Below are 27,586 nucleotides of genomic sequence, written 5' to 3'. Positions count from 1 at the left end.
TATGATTTGGACACAGAAGAGAGGCCCTCCTTTGGTATGTGTTAATATTTTTAAACTGGTTTAAACAGGAGGCATCCCAATGGATATAGAGAATTCTCTAAAACATACTGCAGCCAATAATGATCACTGGCCAAAACGGAAAACAGTAAGTGGGGGGCTTAAGTCTTTTTCATGGTTTGACCATGTAGATCACCGAGAATCCTAAGGCTAAGGCCAACCATTTTGTCCTGTCATTGTTCTCTATAGAAACAGTGATGTCATGAACTTTAAGTTCTAGTACCAGCTGGCAAGTAGGCTTCAGAAGAGTATGGAGGGTTGAGGAAAGACCTAATATCTTGAGGCAGACTGGAAGAGTCATCGCAGCATCCAAATTCTCCAAAAGAAACCATCCAAAGGTCCAAAATGATTGCCTACTGTGGTGCTAAAATGGTAGAGACATTTTCTGACTTCTTTGTGGGTAGTATGGGAGGTGTCTTATTAGTGTCTAAGGCAGCCTCTAGTTTTAAATTTCCATTTTTTCTGAGATAACTAAGAATGACTTTGGTCAAAATTTCTTTTCTCTCAACATAAATCTAATCATCTCTTGCCACACAACTCTGGTGCTGTCCTGGGAAATTCAAACAGAAGCAAACAAAAGTGGGAAAATGTCTCGCTTGCCCCCCCACCAAACTGCTAATGAATGGCATTAGATTATTCTCAAAGTCTAGGAGGGAAAGGAATAAGATGCTTGATATCAGGAGGTTGTGAACTGTGAAAAATGTTGTGAAATACATGTGCCCACTGAGACATAGTAAAAATTTGTCCTTCAGTAGGTAGCTTGGCATACTTTGGGTATGAAAAGGTTACTGAGTTTTCCAAGTGTGCCATGCCTTTGCTCAGGTTGCTACATCACCAGGTATTATGACTCAACAAAGATACTTGTCATACCACAGGGTCAGAGCCAGCAGGAAGCAGCTTGGCCCATCAGTCTGGTCTAACAGCTGACCGGGGTGGCAGCCAGCTGCAAGTGCCTAAGAACTTGGCACTGCCCCCTTCCATCTAAAGGGGCACATCTCACTTCTGGGTGACACACATTCAGTCAAAGGTACAAAACAACTCCGTCATCAAGGTAATGAGTTTATACATCTCAATTTTTATGGGTTTTTAAGATCCAACTCTCAGAAGGGATCTTGTAGCTTCTGAGTTTTTTTGAAGCTAGTAGTTGTTCACTAGTTGCTCAAAAAAAGCTCTCTCATCTGAGGGGTAGTAAGGCCTTTTCCATGAGCTTTCTAAAGTTTTGTAGAATTCTTAATTGAAAACATTTCCAAACACCTTGGGAAGTAGTCAAGATACATATCATGTAAGAAGATAGCCACTAGAGAACTTTTTTTTAAAAAGTGATACTAAGAGAACACAGGGTAGAAGATGGAATAAGGAAATAAGGGGGAGAGAGGAAAGGGGGAAAGAAGTGTGGTAAGGAGAGAGGAGGAGAGAGATAGAAGGGGAAAATCATAGGTGGGGGAGACAGAGGGAAGCAAGAAAAGGGCAGATAGAGGAGGGAGAAGTTAGGGAGAAGACAAATAGAAGGAAGTAGAGGGAGGATGGTGGAGGGAGAAGGGAGGAGAGAGAATGAAGGAGGAGGAATGAAAGAGGGATGAAGAGAAGGTAGAGGGAGGGGAAGGGTTGAAGAGAGGGAGAAGGAGGGGAAGGGTTGAAGAGAGGGAGAAAGAGGAAGGGAGGGAAGATGGAGAACAGGGAGGAAGGTGGGAACAAAGGAGATGGAGGAAGGAAAGGGAAAGAGGGGGAAGGAGGAAAGGGAAAAGGGGTTAAGAGAGGGAGGAGGGAGGGAGGATGGAGAATAAAGGGAGGGAGGAGGGAGGGGAGGAGGAGAGATGAGAGAGGGAAGGGAGAAAGAGAGAGAGGGAGGAATGAGGGGAGGATGAGAGGGGTAAGGGGAGGGAGGAAGGGTGAAGAGAGGGAGGAGGGACGGAGGAGGGAGAATAAAGGGAGGGAGGAGGGGAGGGAGGAGGAAGAGAGGGAGGAGGGGAGGGAAGAGGAAGAGAGGGAGGAGGGGAGGAGGAGGGAGGTGAGGAGGAAGGGGAGGAGGGATGAAGAGAGGGAGGGTGGAGAATAAAGGGAGGATGGAGGGGAGGAGGGAGAGGAGGAGGGATAAAGAGAGAGGATGGAGAATAAAGGGAGGATGGAGGGGAGGAGGGATAAAGAGAGTGAGGATGGAGAATAAAGGGAGGATGGAGGGGAGGAGGGAGAGGAGGAGGGATAAAGAGAGTGAGGATGGAGAATAAAGGGAGGATGGAGGGGAGGAGGGAGAGGAGGAGGGATAAAGAGAGTGAGGATGGAGAATGAAGGGAGGATGGAGGGGAAGGAGGAGGGAGGAAGGAAGGGAAGGAAGATGAATGAAGAGAAGGAGAAGGATCAAGGAATGATAGAGAATAAAGATGAGGGAGTAAAGAAGAAACAAGGGATGGAGTAAGGGTAGAAAATGAAGTTGGGAAGAGAGGGAAATGGAGGAGGAGAAGCAAAAGGCAGAAGGGAAGATGGATTAAAAGAGGGAGGAGGCATGGAGGGATGATAAAGAAAGAATGAAGGGAGGAAGGAAGAAGAAAAGGAGGCAGGAACACAGGGAGGCAAGATGAGGGAGGGAGAGAAGGAGGAGGGGAGAGGAAGAGAGGGGGAGGAAAAGAAAAGGGAGGCAGAGGGGAAAGAGCAGACTAGTTTGAAGAGGTAGAGGGAAGAGGAAAGATCTAGTAATCTAGTGAAGCTGAAGAAGAAGGTTTTTCGTGTGTGTGTGTGTGTGTGTGTGTGTGTGTGTGTGTGTGTGTGTAAAAAGGAATTCTACAGCCCCCTACTACTTAGAAGAAATGTATTCTGTTAAATTCTGGAGAAAAATCCAAGTCCCAGACACCAAAACACAAGTCTACTAAGTTGTTAACTGGTCTAAACAGCAAAATTTTATCACTAACTTATTTGGTTGTCTTTGTCCCTTTGGCTCCAGGCTGGATTGGGAAAGTAGAACTGTAGGGAGTCAGCAACTTTCTAAAACAATAAATTTGATTCTTTCAGAACCTGGTGTTGTTTCTCTAAGACACTTGATTCTCTATGTAAGGCTGTGAGCAGCTTTCTTGGAATACTTTATGAAACAGCTATTTAGTTAGATAGACATAAACCACTAAATGTAAACCCTAGTTTTTAAACTTAAATTTGCTTATTCGTGTACCACTTTTCCTGCTGGAATCTTCTCAAGTCAACATGATATTACCATGTTCAAGATACTTAGTAAGGTAAGTCTAATCACAATCATTCCCCACTTTCACATCTTTCCTAAACTTCAATTCAACACAGATGGGGATTGGGGCCCCACAAGGTTTATTAAAACTGACTTCATTTTATAAACCACGTGTAAGAACTTCACATTTCTTTTGCTTCTTCCTGCAGATGTCTGACGATATTGACTGGTTACACAGCCGCAGAGGCGTGTGCAAGGTAGATCTTTACAGCCCAAAAGGACAACAAGATCAGGACCGAAAAGTGGTAAGATACAAACTGACTCCAAGGAGTAGAAAAATTTACCAAACGGGTATAGATATGTTGTAGTCCAAGATAAAACTCATGGAAGCTGATATGTGGCTTCTCCAAGCATCCAAGCTCAGTAAGGGCTGTCAGAGGCCAGCACACATCTACATTACATTGCACAGGAGTGAATCAAAAGAGAGGCAGAGTGAGGAGTGAGGAGAGGGGAGGGAGGAATGTGAGGGAAGGAGGAACCTGTAGAAAGGAAGGAGGGAGGAGACTAAGAGGGGAGGGGCCTAAAGAGGGAGGAACTTAAGAGTGGGAGGGGCCTTAGAGGAGAGACCTATGATGGGAGGGGCTCAAGAGGAGGGAGGTGCATAAGAGGAGAGGGGCCTGAGAATGAGGCCTAGAAGGGAGGAACCTAAGAGTGGGAGGGGCCTTAGAGAAGGAGTGGCCTATGATGGGAGGGGCCCAAGAGGAGGGAGGCGCTTAAGAGAGGAGGGACCTGAGAGGAGGAAGGGGCCCAAGAGAAGGGAGTCACCTAAGAGTGGGAGGGGTCTGAGAAGAGGGAGTGGCCTAAGAGGAGGGTGGGGCCTAGAAGGGAGGAACCTAAGTGGGAGGGGCCTAAGAGAAAGAGAGGCCTAAGATGGGAGGGGCCCAAGAGGAGGGAGGTGCATGAGAGGGGAGGGGCCTGATTGGAGGGATGAACCTAAGAGTGGGAGGGACCTAAGAGTGAGAGGGGCCTAAAAGGGAGGAGCTTAAGAGGGGAGGGGCCTGAGAGGAGGGAGGGGCCCAAGAGAAGGGAGTCACCTAAGAGTGGGAGGGGTCTGAGAAGAGGGAGTGGCCTAAGAGGAGGGTGGGGCCTAGAAGGGAGGAACCTAAGTGGGAGGGGCCTAAGAGAAAGAGGGGCCTAAGATGGGAGGGGCCCAAGAGGAGGGAGGAGCATGAGAGGGGAGGGGCCTGATTGGAGGGATGAACCTAAGAGTGGGAGGGACCTAAGAGTGAGAGGGGCCTAAGAGGGAGGAGCTTAAGAGGGGAGGGGCCTGAGAGGAGGGAGGGGCCCAAGAGAAGGGAGTCACCTAAGAGTGGGAGGGGTCTGAGAAGAGGGAGTGGCCTAAGAGGAGGGTGGGGCCTAGAAGGGAGGAACCTAAGTGGGAGGGGCCTAAGAGAAAGAGAGGCCTAAGATGGGAGGGGCCCAAGAGGAGGGAGGTGCATAAGAGGGGAGGGGCCTGATTGGAGGGATGAACCTAAGAGTAGGAGGGACCTAAGAGTGAGAGGGGCCTAAGAGGGAGGAGCTTAAGAGGGGAGGGGCCTGAGAGGAGGGAGGGGCCCAAGAGAAGGGAGTCACCTAAGAGTGGGAGGGGTCTGAGAAGAGGGAGTGGCCTAAGAGGAGGGTGGGGCCTAGAAGGGAGGAACCTAAGTGGGAGGGGCCTAAGAGAAAGAGGGGCCTAAGATGGGAGGGGCCCAAGAGGAGGGAGGTGCATGAGAGGGGAGGGGCCTGATTGGAGGGATGAACCTAAGAGTGGGAGGGACCTAAGAGTGAGAGGGGCCTAAGAGGGAGGAGCTTAAGAGGGGAGGGGCCTGAGAGGAGGGAGGGGCCCAAGAGAAGGGAGTCACCTAAGAGTGGAAGGGGTCTGAGAAGAGGGAGTGGCCTAAGAGGAGGGTGGGGCCTAGAAGGTAGGAACCTAAGTGGGAGGGGCCTAAGAGAAAGAGCGGCCTAAGATGGGAGGGGCCCAAAAGGAGGGAAGTGCATAAGAAGGGAGGGGCCTAAGAGGAGGGAGGGGCCTAAGAGGAGGGCAGGGTCTAGAAAGGAGGAACCTAAGTGGGAAGGGCCTAAGAGAAAGAGGGGCCTAAGAGTGAGAGGGGCCCAAGAGGGAGGAGCTTAAGAGGGGAGGGGCCTGAGAGGAAGGAGGGGCCCAAGAGAAGGGAGTCACCTAAGAGTGGGAGGGGTCTGAGAAGAGGGAGGGGCAGATCCTAAGAAGAGGGATGGCCCAAGAAAGGAAGGGTCTAAGGGGGAGGAGCCTAAGAGGAGGGAGGGACCGAGGAGCCTAAAAGGCTAAGAAGGGAAAAACCCAAGAGGAGTGAGCAATCTAAGTGGGGTAGGAGCCTAAGAGGAGGTAAGAGTGGTGGTTGCCACTAGCTTCTATTTCTTAACATTAAAGCCATAATATTTAGCTACCAGTAAGTTGCTCAGTATGTCAGTCCACTCAGGAGGGCAAATTACTTCAACAATTTCATACCGCTTACCAAATTTCAAATTATTTGGATAGTACTTCACTTTTTCTTCCTGATCAAGTATGAAAATTATTTATATTTAGACATGATCATCATTCTAGGCAATATTATTCATAATACCACAAGCTTCATATTTTAGTACAATGTACCTATTAATCATAGAAATGTTTACCTGTGTATTACTAAAACATTTGAAATTTACACTATCACTTACTTTTCCCAAGAACCCTATGAGGTAAGTGTTCTTATAATCTCCAAGAAAGAAATTGATTTTTCCTCTAGAGTGTATCAAAATTTGCCCCCTTATTTTATGTAGATATGCTTTGTGGATGTGTCTACCTTGAATGTGGAAGATAAAGATTCCAAGGTGAGTATTTTCTGTTCAAAGTGGAAAAGGGTGAGAAAAAATAAGGGTTTTCTGTGAAATATGAGGAAACGGGAAGAGGTGAGGGAGAGAGAAGAAAGGTAGAAGGGATGCGGGTCGAAGGCCCAGGTAACTGGTTAGGCTAAATAAAAGCATGGATATACATTATCTGTCCCAAACGGTGGTATATAACAGAATATGGCTCTTGAGATGGATAGTCTTGAATGTCATCAGAGGATAGATTAGAAATTTGTGGAAACAATCTTGTTTCATTCTTCAAATATTGTGTAGCATTGAAACCCTACCTCTCCTGAAAAAACAAAGGATGATGGGGGACAAGACCTTCATACTGTGAAGTTATAGCCTAAGGGGTAGGGCAGCTTGGAGAAATCACAAAACTCAACTTTGCATTAAAAATCTCACCCTTTAACTCCACAGGGTGCTGCTGGTTCCAGGTCAGAAGGCGAATTAAATCTGGAGACTCTGGAAGAAAAAGAGATTATCGTAATCAAGGACACTGAAAAACAAGACCAGACTAAGGTGACCTAGCCTCTGAGATTCTATCATTCTTCATTTCTAGGGCCAATAGTAAATCTGAAGACTCTGGTTCAGAGATGGTAAGGAAATGGTTGTCCAATAGGTCTGCCAACCTGGAACTTATGACATTCTAGAGAACACAGGACTAAGTTCAGGGCCATGCAATATAAGTTCCACATGCAATATTTTAAAACAGTGTTCATTAATCACGAAGTTTCAAATTACTACTCCATGACTTGTAAGTATCTACTCCAAACAGTACTTTGCTATCCTTGTTCTAAGAAAGGTGTACATTTAGTATTGACCTTTGCAATGTTCCTTGCTGACTTATATGCTCCTGTGCCTCATATTGCCCACTATTTAATAAGGAGGAAAGATATGGAACAGAGAGAAAACACGTATCAACCAAGAATTTGGGTACCTAAAGAGATTACATATGTAAGCTGTTGCATAAACACACACCAATATACATTAACACATGCAAACCTTGACCAGGTCAGTGACCCTAACTAATTCAGACATTGACATACACATTATGGATATGGCATATGGAAAGACCTATGTGACAATACACAATCATGACTGACATGCATACATATATACATACAAACTTATATAAAGTAACACACTTGAATGATACTTTGATACACATATTTACACAAATGCAGTTATATATGTACTATGTTATTCACGTATGATTCTTAAAACACCCAGAGTATGTGCAACATTTATATACACAAATACCTACAGATCTTATAAATGTAGAATAAACCACATATGATTATTATTTTAAATAGTAACATTGAAACTGACAGTGGGTTCTTTACATATTCAGACATACTAACATATACAAGTGTATTTTTCCATTCACTAGTATGTACAAAATGCATGCTTGTGTTGGCTTACATGCACAATAGATACTGATATTAACATATTATTATATATTATTATGTATGTATATCACATTGTTGACACAATGAGACATACATAAGTAATCAAATGAAATTGGCAAACACATTGGCAGCACTTGTAAACAGTTACATCTACAAGCATATATACTCTATACTCCATATACTCCAAGCTTTTGTTGCTATCATGGTGCTTTATACTGGATATCTTTATATGCTAAAATGTCAAATCTCTGTTACTTACAAGCTATATCTTCTAACAACCAGAAAACAAAAGGGTAGAATTATCCCACCCAAACTCTTCAAAATCTTATGGCGAGGTGTTCTTCTTTTTCTAGACGGAGGGATCTGTGTGCCTTTTCAAACAAGCTCCCTCTGATCCTATAAGTGTCCTCAACTGGCTCCTCAATGATCTCCAGAAGTATGCCTTGGGTTTCCAACATGCATTAAGTCCCTCAGCCTCTAGTTGTAAACATAAAGTGGGAGACCTAGAGGGTGAATATAGCAAAATACCATCTGAGAACTGCTACAGTGTGTACGCTGATCAAGTAAACTTGGATTATTTGAACAAAGGACCTCAAAACCTTCGCCTAGAAATGGCGGCATCCAAAAACACCAACAATAACCAAAGTCCCTCAAATCCTGCAGCCAAATCTCCTAGCAATCAGAGGTCAGTTGCCACTCCTGAGGGAGAATGTTCTATGGACGACCTTTCCTTCTATGTCAACCGATTGTCATCTCTGGTAATCCAAATGGCCCGTAAGGAAATCAAGGACAAATTGGAAGGTGGAAGCAAATGTCTCCATCATTCCATGTATACATCAGGAGATAAAGGGAAAACCAGCCCCCGGAGCGCTGTCAGCAAAATTGCTTCTGAGATGGCCCATGAAGCTGTTGAACTGACCTCATCAGAAATGCGTGGCAATGGAGAGGATTGCAGGGATGGCCGGAAAACCTTTTTGTATAGTGAACTGTCTAACAAGAACAAGTGTGGAGAAAAGCAGCAGATGTGCCCAAAAGACAGCAAAGAATTTGCAGATTCCATCAGCAAGGGGCTTATGGTTTATGCAAATCAAGTAGCATCTGACATGATGGTCTCTGTTATGAAAACTTTGAAAGTACACAGCTGTGGGAAGCCAATTCCGGCTTGTGTGGTCCTGAAGAGGGTACTATTGAAGCACACCAAGGAAATTGTATCTGATCTGATTGATTCATGCATGAAAAACTTACATAACATAACAGGAGTCCTGATGACAGACTCAGACTTCGTTTCTGCTGTCAAGAGGAATCTTTTCAATCATGGTAAACAAAATGCAGCGGACATCATGGAAGCCATGCTAAAGCGTCTGGTCAGTGCTCTTCTTGGTGAGAAGAAGGAGACTAAGTCTCAAAGTCTGGCATATGCAACCTTAAAAGCTGGAACTAATGATCCGAAATGCAAGAATCAGAGCCTTGAGTTCTCAGCTATGAAAGCTGAAATGAAAGGAAAAGATAAATGCAAATCCAAAGCAGATCCATGCTGCAAATCATTGACAAGTGCTGAGAGAGTCAGCGAGCATATCCTCAAAGAGAGCCTTACTATGTGGAACAACCAGAAGCAAGGAAACCAGGGCAAGGTGACTAACAAAGTATGCTGCACCAATAAAGATGAGAAGAGAGAAAGGATCAGTCCTTCCACAGATTCACTGGCCAAGGATCTAATTGTCTCTGCCCTTATGCTCATTCAATACCATCTGACCCAACAAGCCAAGGGCAAAGATCCATGTGAAGAGGAGTGCCCTGGTTCCTCCATGGGGTATATGTCCCAAAGTGCACAATACGAAAAATGTGGAGGTGGCCAAAGTTCTAAATCACTTTCAATGAAGCATTTTGAAACTCATGGAGGTCCTGGACCATCTACATGTATGAAGGAAAATCAACTGGAGTCCCAGAAGATGGATATGTCAAACATGGTTCTGTCCCTGATTCAGAAACTCCTGAGCGAGAGCCCTTTCAGTTGCGATGAACTAACTGAAAGTGACAATAAGCGTTGTTGTGATCCTAGATCAAGCAAAGCAGCTCCCGTGGCCAAGAGACCTGAAGAGCAATGCCAAGACAATGCAGAACTGGACTTCATCAGTGGGATGAAGCAAATGAACCGCCAGTTTATAGATCAGCTGGTAGAATCCGTGATGAAACTCTGCCTGATCATGGCTAAGTACAGCAACAATGGAGCAGCCCTGGCTGAGCTGGAAGAACAAGCAGCCCTGGTAGGCAGTGGCTCCAGATGTGGCCGTGAAGCTGCGATGTCACAAAATTATCCTGAAAGTCCTGGCCCTGAAGTTATTGTCAACAATCAGTGCTCTACAAGTAACTTGCAGAAGCAGCTACAGGCTGTCCTGCAATGGATTGCAGCCTCTCAGTTTAATGTGCCCATGCTCTACTTCATGGGAGATGAAGATGGACAACTAGAGAAGGTAAGAAATGCATGAAGGCCCAAGAAATTAAAGACAGAATGGGTAGATGTGAGCAGACTAGCATTCATATATATAACTACATTCTCTGTCTCTGCATGAATGCTTGTGCATGCACGCACGTGTGCACACACACACACACACACACACACACATGCATGCAGTTCCTACATTAGATTTCAGAGAAATCACATAGTGAAATCATGTTCGGTATAGGAGTTGAAATAAAACTATGCAACTCTCCTTAAACCCATCTCCTAGGTCTTAGGGGAAAAGGCTAGGCATGTCAGCAGTTCTGGATCTGTGACATTAACCTTGGGGGACAGTCACAGGGAGATGTTAGTTCCCTTTGCATACTGGGTCCTCCTTCTGAAAAGCATCAGATTACTCAAGATCACTCTGCTCTCTCCACAGCTCCCTGAAGTTTCCGCTAAGGCTGCAGAGAAGGGGTACAGTGTAGGAGATCTTCTTCAGGAGGTCATGAAGTTTGCCAAAGAACGACAACTGGATGAAGCCGTGGGCAACATGGCTAGAAAGCAGCTGCTAGACTGGCTTCTCACTAACCTGTAAGCTGAGAATTCCTTTGACTCCCCTCCATCCATCCTCTCCCCAGCAGCAATTCCACCCCAGCTGGAGCCACCCTCACCATCAGGCTGGTGAACTGCACAATTGTGATCACATTTACCAATACATCTGAGCAGTTGCACTGTGAAAATACTGGGTGCCCTCCTGGGCAACATGAATAAAAAAATTCAAAAACTTGTTGTCATTGATATTGGAGAAAAGGGAGGGACAAGTGGGTTCCTTTTCCATGGCTGGTGAATTTGTATCCACATCTCACACTGGGCTCTTTTCTGAGCACCCAAGACACAAGGTCTCTAGCCTGTTTCACCAAAACCTCCATGCAGAGTCTGTTTAGAATTCTGCCACCTAGGGAGAAGGGCAAACTGAACTAATCCCCTTTCTAATCCCAGGTAGTTCTTAGTCTTTGCTAAGGATGTACAGATAGACTTATTTAAAACACACACACACACACACGGACCTATACAAAGGCATACACACACACACACACAAAGACACAGAAAACAAAGACACACAGACACACACAAAGACAAACACCGACACACACACACATAGACCTATACAAAGGCATACACACACACACACAAAGACACAGAAAACAAAGACACACAGACACACACAAAGACAAACACCGACACACACACACATAGACCTATACAAAGGCATACACACACACACACAAAGACACGGAAAACAAAGACACACAGACACACACAAAGACAAACACCGACACACACACACATAGACCTATACAAAGGCATACACACACACACACAAAGACACGGAAAACAAAGACACACAGACACACACAAAGACAAACACCGACACACACACACATAGACCTATACAAAGGCATACACACACACACACAAAGACACGGAAAACAAAGACACACAGACACACACAAAGACAAACACCGACACACACACACATAGACCTATACAAAGGCATACACACACACACACAAAGACACGGAAAACAAAGACACACAGACACACACAAAGACAAACACCGACACACACACACATAGACCTATACAAAGGCATACACACACACACACAAAGACACAGAAAACAAAGACACACAGACACACACAAAGACAAACACCGACACACACACACATAGACCTATACAAAGGCATACACACACACACACAAAGACACGGAAAACAAAGACACACAGACACACACAAAGACAAACACCGACACACACACACATAGACCTATACAAAGGCATACACACACACACACAAAGACACGGAAAACAAAGACACACAGACACACACAAAGACAAACACCGACACACACACACATAGACCTATACAAAGGCATACACACACACACACAAAGACACGGAAAACAAAGACACACAGACACACACAAAGACAAACACCGACACACACACACATAGACCTATACAAAGGCATACACACACACACACAAAGACACGGAAAACAAAGACACACAGACACACACAAAGACAAACACCGACACACACACACATAGACCTATACAAAGGCATACACACACACACACAAAGACACAGAAAACAAAGACACACAGACACACACAAAGACAAACACCGACACACACACACATAGACCTATACAAAGGCATACACACACACACACAAAGACACGGAAAACAAAGACACACAGACACACACAAAGACAAACACCAACACACACACACCAGTTCACTATACATGGCTGACATGAGGGGATTCTCCACTAGGCTTTTGCAGAATTTCAGTTGATAAGAATTTCCATCTTTCACTAATCTGAAAGAAAAACATCCCAAGAACATGAAGTGAAGAGATGGTAAACTGACCATCTATCCCAATATTACCGGATGTCAGAGTCTTCTTAGGGCCTAGGTACTGAGGTCTCACAGTTATTCTGTGTTTCCCAGTGATCAATCATGATTATGGGAATTCATTGCAGACCAGATCAATCAGTGGTCTCAACTCTGTGGGCTCTGTTAACTATTCACTTATGACATGCTTTGTCACTCAAGGTGCTACGTGTAGTACAAAATGAGCCTTCATCTATAAAATGTAGCTGAAAACCATGCTCAACACACGTTTGAGGCTAAACTGTGAAGGGAGGAATGGGGGTGATAGTGTTTTACACCTGGTAAATTTCATTACAAATGTAAAGATGTGAAAAACTCCACACTTCTCAAAGCCTGCCCTAACAAAGCTGGGAGTGTTCTCTTAATTTCAGAGCTGAATACAAGAACCATCAACATAAATGGACTTCAGGTAAGACACAGGTAAGCTGCAAGGGTCATAGGTCAAGATTGCCAAGCCTTCACAGTACCTGGGGACTGGGAGGAAGGAAAGACAGGCCTCCTCAGAGTAGGACCTTTCAAATCTCCAAGCCTGCCAGGATGAATCAAATGTTTGTCAGTCTTACCCAACCTCGTGTAAAGCTCTGGAGTTGAGGCAGCATAGATCTCTTTTTGTCCTTGAAGAAAATCCTTGATAACCAACTCCTGAGGCCAAGGCTGTATTTATAATGCCTGAGTCTTTCCCGAGCACAGCTGGGTCCCATGAGAGCTTACTTTCCTGATTAACTTGGCTCTTACCTTGCTCCTGATTTGTATTAGAAGGCAGCCTTGGGGACTCCTTGAAATGTGGAAATAGAGCAAAGGAAGTTACATATTCTGTTAAATGAGGCAGCCTGAGGCAAGACGCTCTCTAAGGGACCTTCAGTTATGACATTTGAGGATTATGAGAACATGTCTTTTCTCCAGACTTTCTCCAGGAACTGTGTGTGGATAATAGGCAAATTTGGGGTGAGGAAATTTGATCTTTTTCAGAACTAACTGACAGATCCCAGCAGGGAAAGGAATGCTTTGGGCTACAAGAGCCCTGACAGGGGTCTGGAGAAGCTCAATAGTCCTCAGGGTTTATTCCTGGAGAGTGAGGCCTTGGCCTTTGACTTCTGTCAATGAGACATGATCCCGGGCACCCCAATAGCAATGTGGCGATGCTCAGTGGCTGCAGCTGGAAAAGCTCAGGGCTTATGCTCAACTCAGAGACCTGTGTTAGTGGGAAAGGATGCAAGGCAGAGAAAGGTGATCCTCTCCTGGCAAGTACAATCTTCTTGATAGCTCAGAACAGTTTCGGCCTCTCTAAAAGGAGGCCTCCATCTCAAAAGAGTCCTGAGTGAAACTTCTCAAGGTTATCACAGGACCATAGCTGCACTGTGCTGAGGCAAAGAGCTCCTTGTCCGTGTCAAAAATGGAGTTGTCAAGAGATACCACACATGTATACAACCTATCTTGGTGACATTCATCTCCATTCCTCCCTGCCAGCCCCTCCAGGCACTTCCTACAAATCTCTCTCCCAACTTTAAGTCTTCCCCCCCCCTTTTTAACCCACTGAATCTGAATTGGTAATGCCCACATGTACATGTGGGGCATAAGGAACTTAATAATGATCATTCCCCCCAAAGAAAAGTGACTTCCTTCATCAGCTATCAACTGCCAATAGCTCCTTGGGAGTGGGACATGTAGGTCTTTTGCAGGTAGCCATGGCTGCTGAGAGTTCACGTGTGCAACAGCCGTGTTACACTCTGAGAACAGTATCCCACAGCGCTCCTCCCTATCCACCAGCTCTTACATTCTTTCTCTCTCCTCATTCATTCTTCCACGCCATTCCCTGAGTGTTAGGTGGGAGGGTTGATACAGCTATTCTACTATAACTCGTAGTGACTGACTCTCAGTCCTTTGGACTGTTATGAGTCTCTATTAACAACCTACTGCAATCAGTTTCTCTGACCAAGGTTAACAGCAACACAAATCTCTGAATAGAAACACAAATATTTAAAAAGTAGTTTGACAACATGAACATTTAGAAAAAACAAAAAAAACAATGCCAATAGCTTCTTTACTAGGGTCTATGTCTTCCTTAGCCATGGAATTTTTATCATGTTTATAGGAGCAGACCTCAAATCCAACAGGATAGTGGTTAATACATCCATAAACAACCTTGCCACTATCACAACAGTGGGCAAAGCTTGCCTTAAAGGCCAGTACTGCAGTATGCAAAATCCAGCATTGGGTAAGACCACTGATGTCTTTCTGCCCCGACAGCCCTTTGTAGCACTTTCTGGTACCAAGAAAGTTAGCCAGCAGAGCTTCCTGAGCATTTCAAGGTAGCGATCTTCAGTTGCAGGACAAAGAGAAGTAAAACTTCATGACATTTAAAAATAATGTCAAACCCCACACAGTGAACCAAATACCAAAACGTGGTAATCCAAAAGATCAGGGATAAAGAGGGAACACTGGTAAAACTGTACCTGTAAGAATACTTTATAGAGTCCAGCAAGACAGTATGTAGAAAATGTGTTGCCCTACAAGCTTAAGGCAAGGCAGAAAACTCGTGAAACTTAAGCCTTAAAAAGCCAATCAGTGAGGGAGTGGTGGGCCAGTGCTTGCTTTCTGGTGTACAGGGACAGGAGTACATGTTTCCTAACAAAACCTCTTAGATAATTTCTTGCTAAAATTAGCAATCTGAGCCAGTAAGATAGCTCAGCAGGTAAAATCGTTGATTACCAAGCCTGATGACCTGAGTTCAATCCCCCAAACCCACATGGTGAAAAGTGAGAATTGACCTCTTACAAGTTGTCAACAACACACACTCGCGCGTGCGCTCGCACACACACACACACACACACACATGCACTATAAAAAAGAAAAAGAAATCCATTGCTCTTGTTGCAATTCTCCCTTAACAAATCCAGTAATTACAGAAGAAAAAAGTAGTAGTAAAAGAAAACTGCTGAGTTAAACTGCTACTATTGCAAGTGAGATTTTGGTGTATCCATGAAATCAAAACCCCAAAGAGGTTTGCAAATGGACGTGATAGAAGACATAGGCAAACTATAAAATTCTACCACCAACTGAAATGATCCCAGCCACTTTCTCCACAGTTACTGAAACTTGTAGAACAGATCTAACAGTTCCTCCACAGCACACTGAGGTGTCAGAGCACCAAATAAATCTGAACTAATCTAGTCACCCAGCTAGAGAAAATACCAACGTCTATTTACAATAGTAAAAATAGACTCTTGGTTTTTAAAGAGAGGTGTCCTGGACACCAGGTGTCTTAATTATTTCAGAAACCATTTTGAGATGTTTCCTATTAACTGCACTTTTATAGATGAGAAATTAGAGGTGTGGATTCAATTGCCTTTCTCAAGGTCTGCCAGGAAGTACAAGCTGAGAGAACCAGATTTACCTCAGATCAAATCCTATGTTCTTAACATACACCGAGTTCCTATTAGATCTATGCTTATTAAAGAACAACAATCTGTAAAGCAGTGGTTATCAACTGTCCAATGCTGTGATCCTTTGATACGGTTCCTCATGTTGCTGTGCCCCCAAACACAATTATTTCTGTTGCTATTACATAACTGTAATTTTGCTGCTGTTATGAATCATAATGTAGTTTTTGAAGACAGGTTTGTTAAAGGGGTCATGACTGAGGTTTAGAACCACTGCTATAAAACATGAAAGAGAAAAATCTAAAGTAAAGTAAAAACTAATGAGTACAAATAAACTGTGCTCCTTCCTGATTGGTTAAAAAGCACTCTCTAATACAACAAAGTAGATCTTATACATTGTCAATTCAGCACACTCTAATTCAACACAGACTTTATATACTACAAGCATAATACTCTCTAATTCAAACAGAGACTTTATATGATGTTAATTTAAATTTATAGAATAATTTATATATCCAAGGTGTTTATTAATAACTTTACACTGGAGAAACTCTAGTCCCTTGTTTATTTGTATTTCCTGATATGATATAGGGAGATGGCTATTTTATCTGTATTTCCTTCTGTCCTAAAAAGTACCCAGTCTAAGTATAAAATACCATCAAACAGACACAAAGTGAGTTCATATTATGTATCATATCTAACCAGAACAGACTTCCAAAAGCACAAATGAATATTTTAGGGTGCTATAAATTTAGGGTGCTATAAATTTAGGGTGCTATAAATATATCTACTCATCTTTATAGGGGAGATGCCCAACAGAGATATAGGTAGGTAAGTAAGATGATAGATAGATAGATAGATAGATAGATAGATAGATAGATAGAAATACACCTCTGAGGACCCATCAAACTTGTACCCTTAAATTTACTGAATTTTAGTCACCTAACAGGTCTCATTAAGGTTGACTTAATGCATGTTTAGTTCAGTGACAGAGCATGTGCTTAGGATGCACGAGGTTTAGGCTCAATCCCAGCACATATACAAACATATTTAAACTTAATAAACACCTAGAGGGGAAACAATTGCTTTCTCTGCTTCCAACCCTTTTTCCTCCACCAGAAAGAGGGAAACTCTTTTTCAAAAAGTCACTTCCACATCTCTCTGGCTGGGCTCTGAGCCATCTTTAATATATAGACCTCTGGTTTGTTCTTGCGTTTTTGTCTCTGGTGGACCAGAATAGGATCGTGAGTGTTCTTTATGGAAACTTCCCTCCTACATCTTAGCTATATTCCTAAGGAGAGGAGGTTCCCAGATCAACTCCTTCTTCTCACAAAAGTTGTCACCTCAGGAAAGGCTTCCTTCACTACCATGTCATCTTGCCTATAGCACCCTGCTTTGGTTTTGATCACACAGAATGATATGTTCTGTTTATCACTATTTGGTTGCTTATTGACTGTCTCTTCACACTAGTATGCTGACTTCAGGAGCCGAAGGACCTGTATGTCTTGCCCACTACTGTACTCTGAGCACCTGAGAACAGTGCTTAGCATATAGTAGCACTTGGATACATGTTTATTAATAGCAAATTTCAACATTCCTTAGTGAGGACAAATAGTACTGGGTTGTGAATCAGAAAAGTTGCCATTAACCTTAGCTACCTCACTTATATAGCCTGGTGTTAGCTTCTCTACTTCAAAAGGAGAGATACTGATCAATACATTTCATACACACCTCTCTGGAAATGCTATGAAGATCAACAGAGGCAATCAGACTGAAAACATTTGAAAAGAATGCCTAAATGGCCCACTAAAGCTTCAGTACAAAATGATAGTATTAATAATGTTAATAGATTTTTACTATGGGTCAGACATTCTTCTAAGTATTTTCTAGAATGATGTCATCTAACCCCTCCACCAACCCTATGAAGTAGGTACTATTGTTATCTCATCTTAGAGATGGAGTAACTGAGTTCCAGAGAGGCTAAGTAACCTCCAGAATGAGATGAGTAGTTTGGCTGAAGGAATCCAGCCTGATGCATAGGCCTAAATTTTCAAAAGGCCTTTGCAGGCATGTGGCTTTCGAAGCTACCACAAAATGCTGGGACACAACATAAGCAAAATCTGTCCTCCCCAGGTACAAGTGTTAAAAACGCAGCCCAGGAAAACATTTCCTCACAAGGTTCTTGACTACTTGTTGTGTGGTAAAGAGCAACTAGACGTAGGTTAACACAGGAATGCACTGATGAGAGACAAGCACAGTGCACCCAAGAGTCAGACTGGTGAAGGTGGAGCTTAAGGTAGAAGTGGAGGTAGAGGAAAGGTTAGGGGCATTTGGGGTCAGTACACAGGTACTTCAACATTTTAACAGCTGGTGCATAAAAAAGTGAGTAACAGCCCTAGGTTGGAAAACATTTACTGCTTCCTTTCCTCCCGAGGCCTGGGGAATTCAGGACTGCACCTGACCTGACTGAGGACCAGGCAGAGAACACACAGAGCTGTCTCACTCAGCTCTGCCCTCGAGTAGGTTTTAGTCTTATTAAAGTCCTAGTTTTGTGTGTGTCTTCCATCTGGACTAGAAATAGGGAGTAATAAATGGATGTCAAAAGCTTCCACCTCCTGGGAAGCCAGCTAATGTTCCTTGAGTCAACCGTGCCCTGCGTGCTGATTTGGGATATCATGCTGTACTAGGCTCTTTTCACAAATTCTCTCCTCATATCTTCCGCCCAGGCTGCTGGAGCCATGCTTTTCAACTGAAGATGTGAAGACAACGAAGTTTAGAAGCTTACTTTTCCCTAGAATCAAGCTCAAGCAAAACAGTCCTGAAATAGGCGTCTTTAACTCCCATGCTAGATTTTAGTTGGTAGAGGACATACATGTGCAAAAAAGTCAGAGGTGAGTCAAGTATGGCTTGTTTGTGAACATAGTTGTGAACATAGTGGTCAAGGGAAAGTTGGAGATGACAAAGCCAGGTAGATGGTAGCAGATTGCATATTACATTCTAAAAACAGTCTCACTCCTAAGATCAAGAAGACCCCTGAAGGATTTGAACCCTGAGATTTCAGATGAGGTGTGCACTGTGGGATACTGACTTCCTTTGCTGTCAAAAGGAAGCATTGGAGTAAGTGGCTTAATTCTTAACTTTAAAAAAATTGTTTATTTCTTCTTCTTTTTTTCCATAAAAAGATGTGAATACAGGTGCCTGAGGAAGCCAGAGGCATTAGACCCACCCAGAGCTGCAGTTACAGCTGTTTGTGAACCATCCAGTATGGGTGCTGGGTACTGAACTCGGGTCCTCTACAAGAGTTATGTGCACTCTGAACCATGAACCATCCATCTCTCTACCCCCTTATTTATCTTTCTGAAAAGTCAACACCGATCTTGATGAACTTTACTGAGGGTAGAAAGGCTTTCTCAGCACCCGAGGCAATGCTGCAATTTGCCTCCCAGACCATATTTACTATTCTTACTCCCACTACACGCCAAGGACAGTAGTTCGCAGATTCCGTACTCTCTCCAACGCCAGATGCATCTTCTTTGACCTTAGGGTTGTTTTACACATCACTTCCTTGAAAATATAAACTCTGCTCCTGAAATCAGCAAGAGTAAAGCAAAAGACAAAAGCAAACACCTTGACCTACCACTCTTCCTCTCAGAGACATTGCTTTTGGAAAAGGAAATTCTCCTGCCAGAGATTGCAAGTGTCTTTGTCATGCAACCCTGTGGTATAGACCATCTGGCAGAGGGACGATATCCAGAAAAAAAAAAATGTCTAGAGCAGCAGTTCTCAACCTGTGGGTCATGACCCCCTTGGGGATAGCATATCAGATATCCTGCATATCAGCTATATACATTGCAATTCATATAGTAGCAAAATTATAGTTATGAAGTAGCAATGAAAATAATGTTATGTTTGGTGGTCACTGCAACATGAGTTAATACAGTTAAAGGGTCACATCCTTAGGAAGGTTAAGAGCCACTGCTCTTGAGATACATGGTCTATATCTGAACTAACAAAGCAACTTGCTTCTAGTCTGACCTGAACATCCTCCAATCAGGCAGCTCTGAAGAGATTTCATTCCTACTTCTCTGGTTTTTCCTTTCTCCTCATTCTCTTTTATACAATTATCTCTCTGTACATATGGTCTATCCCATAATCAGGTCTCATCAATGCTCTTCTTGATGCCCCTACTCCCTAGCTGAGTAGGCCCAACTAGGAAATTGTCAAAGAAAACCACCAACAGAGTTTGGGTCCTAACGGATAGAAAGAATCAGAGGAGCTAGGAGAGAGTGTAAGACAAACTTCTCCCAGTTGTTTCTTCCCTGTGATCCTGGAACAATTAAATGCATACTCTCAGCCTGCCCCACTCCAAGAAAATTCTCTCTTCAGCTGCAGTGTGGGTGTGTGTATTTTAAAAACTCTTTAACAGGTAATGTTGCATTGCCCCCTTTTATTTTGAATAAATTAAACCCTACAGAATATTTAAGATTAGTATAATGAGTACCCATACCCTTCATCCAGCTCCAACTGCTAATATTTTGCATCTTGCTTTATCTAGCACACAACGTGTCTTGTATCAATAAAAATGATTACATAAAAAATAATTTTGCTGACCTATTTTAAGATTTGAGCAGACATCATGATGATCACCAATGTGTTAGGTATTTTCTAGGAATAAGGGCATACAATTTATATGCAATCTTCTTAAATATCTCAATAATAGCTTTTAAAGCTGCTACCCTCAATGCCATCCAAAATCCATGTATTGCATTTATCATGTCCCTTTAGTCTTCTTTCATCTTGAATATTCCCTAGCCTTCCCCCCCCCCACCCTTTTGCTCTTTTGTGATAGTGGCACTTTAAAAAAGTTTTGTAGACTGAGAAATTATAATCTATAGCCAAGATTAATTAAAAAAAAAAACTTGGTTTGGAGGGGTCATGAATAGGCAATGAATGAACTGGAAGTCAGAATGAAGAGCTAGGAACTGTGCAGGCGAGGCGTGCAATGAGGAAGGATGGGTAACAAGATATATTGTATGCCTTCAACCTGTAAAATAAGTACATTCAAGCCTTTTCCATTTTTAGATAAACAGTCCATTGTAACCCTTTTCACCCTACTACTCTATAGCTAGCTGTAGAGTCTTGTGAGTCTTGGGTCTGTAGAAATGGATTTAGTTAGGTTATCAGCCTTGACTTCAATAGTACGTTTTAGCTTGGGCCATAGAGGCTTCATCGTGCCATTTGGTTCATTAGCCAATGAACAGCTACAGCATATAGAGATTTATTGAGAATGTAATATGTGTCAGGTACTGGGTCTAAGCACAGTGATCGAATTTGCAGAGATGATTGACTTTTCTCACATGATCAACACAAACAACGGTCAGTCAGTTTGCAGTCAGTTTGGGTCACAAGGAGGATTGTTTAGCAGAGTTCTAAAAGTGTTGGGTCCGTTAGAAAGACAGTTTATTGCGGTTTTGAGAACTGTTGGGTCACGCGAGAAGGGCAGTTTAAAAAGGTTCTGTGTATTTGGTCCGTGGAAGTGGATCTAGCTACATTCTAAGTCTTAACTTCCGGGACCAGTTAGCATACAACATAGCGTCTTCGGCATGCAATTTAGACAAGGCGTGTTTGGGCTGAGGGCGTAATGTTGAGCAGCGCATTCGCCTATCATAAATAAGACCTAATGTTCAACTCTCAGCCCTTCCTTTTTTAAGACCTAATGTTCAACTCTCGGCCCTTCCTTTTTTTTTTTTTTTTTTTTTTTTTCTCCAAAAGGTCCACTCTCTCCTGATCTTTTATATTCCCTCATATATTTTGCTTTTCTGGCCACACGGGAGGGATGAGAGGAAACTGAGGAGAAAAAGCTCCACTCTTTGTCCCTACAAGTTTTGTGATTAAGTTCTAGTGTATTCAGAAATAAAATTCATGGCACTTTTATAAGTAAAATTTTATATTAGGGTTTTTCTAATGAGTTGTGTGTATGCATCTGTGTATATGCATGTGCATGCGGGTCCTTGTGGCGGTCCAAGAAGAGATTACCATCCTTCCTGTAGAACTGGAATTACTGCTGATTAGGAGCCACCAGGGAGGTGTGTTGGGAACCAAACTCTGGTTCTCTCCTACAGCAGCAGGCACTCTCAACCACTAAAGCCCTTGGCTCACTTTTAAAACCTGTATCATTGTGCCTCCCCAAATAAATGTCCTTTAGACACTATGCATTCATTATGTTTTATATAAGCCAGGATTCTCTAGGGGAAAGAATCGATTTATTGAATCATCTTACATGATTGGAAGCTTGATAGTCCAACAATTGCTGGAGATCGGTCAAAACCAGTAGTTACTCAGTCTAAGAAACTTGCAACCTCAGAATTTGAGGAACCAATAATGCAGTCAGTCTAATGGCCTAGAGAGCTGGCAGTAGGAGTTTTCATTGAACGACAATGACAGTAGAAATAGATGTACAAGCAGGAGAAAGGTACTTGCATAAGTTGGCCACCTTCATTTCCCATTTTTCAGGTCCCCAGACCTGAAATGATGACACCTACATTCACCGTGGTTCTTTTTCCCTCAGTTTCTCTGCCATATGTCAGTCCTCTCTGGAATCATTCTCAAAGACACACTAGAGGTACATTTTGCTAAGGATCCTCCAAGGATATCTCAATGCATCATGTGTAACCTATAAAATTCATTACTTCTTCATCTAGTCTTACCTCTTCCAGTGTGAACCCCCATCATTTACCCTTCTGTCCAATTTAGAAGCAGGCTAGTAATGTACTCTTCCTTATGTCCTTGCACCAGCTAAAAGTACTCAGCTGTTTATTCTTTCTCACCTGGAGTGTTGCTAAAGCAACAGGTGTGATGGGTGGTACTTTGTTTTCTCTTTTGCTTTTTGTTGGCTGTTTTCAGAAACTTACAGATTTTATTATCCCAAACTGAACCCACCCGTTGCCAAAAAAAACAAAAAAACAAAAAACAGAACATTCCTAGCTTCTAGGGATCTCTTTGTGTTTCCTCTCAAACACGCCCCATTCCATTCTTCTTATAGGTGACCACAGCACTGACTTTTAACACCGCGGCTGGATTTTACCATTTTAAAAGAGAACCCTTCATGTACAGAGAGAATCATTCTATGTGGTTTTTGAGCATCTACTTTTCTTAGCTAAACATTAGGTTTGTGAAATTCAATGATGCTCTTGCATATTGTTTTATTCTCTGTGCTATATAACATTTTCAATGTATTTCATATCATCCATCTTAGATATTTGAATTGTTTCTAGATTGGACTTTTATACAGGTCTTTTAGTGCTCATTTATGCTGGATGTCTATCTAAAATATTTCTAATATATACATGTTAAACATTGATCAACATTATCAAACTCTATCAATGCGTTTGCACCAGTATCAAGTGATGACACATTTATGTCCCTTCCCCCCTTTTTTTTTTTTTTTTTTTTTCGTTTTCTGAGACAGGGTTTCTCTGTATAGCCCTGGCTGTCCTGGAGCTCACTCTGTAGACCAGGCTGGCCTCGAACTCAGAAATCCGCCTGCCTCTGCCTCCCGAGTGCTGGGATTAAAGGCGTGTGCCACCACTGCCCCCACTATGTCCCTTTTTGTTTGTGTGTTTCTCTTTTCTTTCCCTGCTGTCAAGCAGGTAGCTACTTTCTGGCTCTCTTGACTCTCACAGTATTTCTAACACATCAGAGAGCTGACATTTTCAACAACACTTACTGAGTTTATTAATAGCCCTCTTGAGCCCCAGAGGGATGAAAGTAAGGTTGGAAGTAAAGGAAGGAACATGCAGGGAAAAGAATTTTCTGAGCTTCAAAGGAGCTAGTTCCTCAGTAACAGGGGGAAAGGAAACAGTGCCAGTTTCAGGTTCTAGTTATCCTGTTCTGACAAGTTTGCAATGAGCAAAACCTCAGGATAGTGAGGAAGGGAATCTAGGAAGTTAGGACAATGGGCAAACATTAAAAATCAAGCAAATAAATGCCATTGTGCTTCCAGCTCTGCAGCTCCTGCTCAGGGACCTATGAATATCTCAGCAGCAGCCTGTGTGAGTAGATGACTTGACAGGATTAGATAGATGTTTCACAGGACAATATTCCAGTGCAAATAAAGCCTCAGAGCTTGGGGACATAACTCTAAGGGAGAGGGTCACAAGAAAATCCTAGGGTAATTTTCCTTCAGGACTGAAGAATTAATCAGAAATGGAATTTGCTCTAAATTTCTAAAGAGACGTGATATTTCTCAGGCACTTGTCTGTTATTCCTAGAGAGTATTACTGGAACACAATCTAGTGGAAAAAAATAATAAAAATCAGGATAAAGACACTACCTCTGAACTAACTTCTTTTTTTTTTTTTTTTCTGGGCTGGTAATGTTGTGTCAGGGTAGAATTGTGGTTTAAGTACAGCCCTTGTGCCACACAGAACCCAAACAACTACACACCAAAATCCTCAATGATGGATTCTTGTCCCAACACAGCCTTCCTGGCATGAACAAACTTTGAAGCATATATCATACCAGTTCTGCCATGACACAAACACATTATTAGCCCCACCCTCAGCCATGGATGCTTCTGAATCATTGTAAATGTGGCTATTTCAGATTGAAATACATTGCCAGTGTAAATACATAATGCTGTCATGTCCAGAAAAATATTTAATTATCATTGATAATCACTGATATTTTTTACATGTTAAAATGATAATGTTTTGAATATAACTTTCCTCTTTTATTATTATTTTTTATTTGGTGCTGAGAATGAAATTCTTGTATACTTGGCATGTACTCTTCTAGTCCTGAGCCATATATACCAGCCTCCTCCTTTTTATATTAGTGTAACTGCCAGGAAATTTTATATTGCATGTTGGCTTATATTGTATTCTTAATGGACAATGATAGCCTAGATAAACTCTAACCACCTGACTTTACCATTAAAGCACATTATATCCTGGCATTTGCCTCTTTTATGGCCTTACCTCTCCTCTCCTCTTCCTCTTTCCTCCCCACCCTTCCACAATGCATATGCACATCACTAACATGGCGCTGCAGGTGCACTAATCCCCTTATACATTTCCGCTCACACCGTTTACTTTTATAAGAGCTTTTCTCTTTTCCTCCAAATGTATTTGTCTCCCTTGGGTCTTAATTTCTTCATGCATCAAATTAAGGAAGAACAACAGATCGCTAACGGTTCTTCCAGCTGAGTGGCTCTGTAATTCAGCCTCTGAGAAGTACACAGTGGCCTGGACAATCCAAAATCCATTTGTATTTTCAGTCAATGAGAGAAAATAGGGATAGAGAACATGCACTGTTGGCCTAGTGTATGTCAAGCTCTGTTTTTTATTGCTTTCCAAATTATGTAATCTCATCAGTAACCCTATGTGAAAACACTGGCTCAAAGAGGTAACATAATTTGCTAAGGTTACCCAACCCTCACAGCTTACACTGTCTTATACTGCATCCAAGAGTTTCAGAATCGATACCACTTTCTATTGAAGGAAGCCAACCACACAGTAAAAGGGCAGATAAGGGAAAGAAGTCAAACTTCTCAGACTATTCTGTCCTCTTTCTTTCAATATCCACTGCCTGGTCTTTCCCTGACCCTGGTAGGCAGGTTTCTCTCCCAGTATCATTGCCTGACCTTCCAAGTTTCCTTTCTCTTAAAAGCTAAATTGAAGAGGCTTAGCCCACACTATCTGTAAAACACCTTTGGATGTTACCTCCCCACTTTTCACAGCAGTCTCTAGTGTCCAGAAAGTTTTGCCAGAGGGGATTCTCAATATCTTCAAGCTGGATATTTTCTTGTGTTTGGAATTGGGTTTCATCACTACCAGAAAATTCACTGGTCTTGGGGCTGGAGAAATGGCTCAACTATTGATACTTCTCTTTCAGAAGACCTGAATTCAGTTTCTAGCAGACACATCAAGCAGCATAGTGTTGCCTATAACTCCAGCCCCAGAGTGACCCAATGTCTCTGGCCTCCAATGACACTAGCACCGATATGTCCAAACATACATGTAGGTACACGCACGCATGTGCATATATTTATGTGTGTATACATATATAGTTTATGTATTTATATAAAATCTAGGATTCACAAATAAGAGAAAACATAAAATATTTGTCATTTTATGTATTGGCTGTTATATCAACTTTACACAAGCTAGAGTCAATTGGGAAGAGGGAAATCTAATTGAGAAAACACTGTCACCAGATTGGCCTGTGGTTGGTGTGTAGTTCTTAGTTGAGGATGGAAATGGGAGGGCCCAGACTGCAGTAGGCAGTGAAACTCCTGGGCTGGTGGTCTGAATGGTATAAGCAAGCATAATGACCAAGCTATGAGGAACAAGCCAGTAAGACAACAAGCGCACACAGAGAGAGAGAGAGGGAGGGAGGGAGAGAGAGAGAGAGAGAGAGAGAGAGAGAGAGAGAGAGAGAGAGAGAGAGATCTTCAAGATCTCTTGTTAAAGAACACCTAGAAACTCCACAAACTTTTCATTCAAATCTCTCTTCTCATTTGTCACCAACCATGTGTGTAATCTAGAACAGGACATTTAAATCCTGCAACTCCTTCTGGTTTCCTCTCTCTGTGGCATTTCTCTAATCACTTGGAACACTGTCTCCAGTTCTCACAACAAGTCCTTGCACTCGTTAACAATTCTGTCTTTCCACATGAATGGAAATGGTGCCTTCTCAGGCCACATTTGGGTACCCAGTCCAAGTATGAAGTAAAGCCTTAACCTCTAAAGTGCCTTTGTTTCCTTCCTAACAGTTATCAGATCTGAGATTATGTGTTTAGCCATATTCTCGCTGGATAGCTGTTTCATCATCAGACTGGGAGATTTAGACTAGGTGATGTTGTATATCGTGTTCCTTGACTCACCAAACACTAAAAACTCACTTACTGCTGGGTACCCTTATGTAGCTGGCAGTCAGCTGTGGAAAGCTTCGGGGGGGGGGGGAACACCAAGATCACTAGCACTTATTTGTACCTGTCTTTCAGTTCCACAAATAACCCAATAACAATTAATTTTTCATTCACATACACACACAAAAGGAGGTACAGGACTAAAGAAATGGCTCATTGGGTAAAAGCATTTGCCTTGCAATTCTGGTGACCTGAGTCCAATCCCTGAACCTATAGAAAAGTGAAAGGAAAGAATAAACTCAACAAAGTTGTCCTTTGACCCCACACCTGCTACATATACACCATTATATGCACTAGCCCCTCTCACCACACACACACACAAATACACACACAAATAATTTTAAATGGATTCCATAATGAGGGAATTCAGAAACAAAGCTATATAATCTACCTGAGTCCTCTTTTTTTTTTTTTTTTTTTTGGTTTTTCGAGACAGGGTTTCTCTGTAGCCCTGGCTGTCCTGGAACTCACTCTGTAGACCAGGCTGGCCTCGAACTCAGAAATCCGCCTGCCTCTGCCTCCCGAGTGCTGAGATTAAAGGCATGAGCCACCATGCCCGGCTCCACCTGAGTCTTTCTTGCTACCTGAATCCTCCTGGCAAGAAAGAATTAGATCTTCGTTAATTACTATTTTCAACCACCCTTGTAGGCAACACTCTACAACTACAAACAACAAGAACCTGGATGTCTCAGGAGTAAAACTGTATTATCCTGTGCCAGACTTGTCAAATCAAACGTCTCATTATCCCAAAGCAGAAGAAATGTTACTTTAAGAAAGGATCAAAAGTACGAGGAAGTGGCCCCATTCCCATGTTACCTACAATTCTGCATGCTTCTT

The 27,586-nt window shown here is 42.7% G+C and overlaps 1 protein-coding gene across 2 annotated transcripts; it reads left to right on the top strand.

The window, feature by feature from the left end:
- Window positions 1-290: 290 nt before the first annotated feature.
- Window positions 291-10,763, top strand: Akap4 (A-kinase anchoring protein 4). 2 transcript variants are annotated; one of them, XM_021154043.1, is made up of 6 exons: window positions 291-429; window positions 3,433-3,528; window positions 6,059-6,109; window positions 6,545-6,646; window positions 7,890-10,007; window positions 10,419-10,763. In XM_021154043.1, the coding sequence occupies exons 1-6, from the start codon at window positions 403-405 to the stop codon at window positions 10,572-10,574; spliced, it is 2,550 nt and encodes an 849-aa protein (XP_021009702.1). In that variant the 5' UTR covers window positions 291-402; the 3' UTR covers window positions 10,575-10,763. The 2 variants fall into 2 exon arrangements, with proteins under 2 accessions (XP_021009702.1, XP_021009703.1); XM_021154044.2 differs by lacking the exon at window positions 291-429 and adding an exon at window positions 943-1,108.
- Window positions 10,764-27,586: the final 16,823 nt, after the last annotated feature.

Source organism: Mus caroli, unplaced genomic scaffold (assembly GCF_978045245.1).
Source record: "Mus caroli unplaced genomic scaffold, Mus_caroli_1 scaffold_5, whole genome shotgun sequence".
In the NCBI taxonomy this organism is placed as follows: Eukaryota; Metazoa; Chordata; class Mammalia; order Rodentia; family Muridae; genus Mus; species Mus caroli.
The sequence above is the reverse complement of the archived record's forward strand: the minus strand, read 5'-3'. Positions and strand labels throughout refer to the sequence as shown.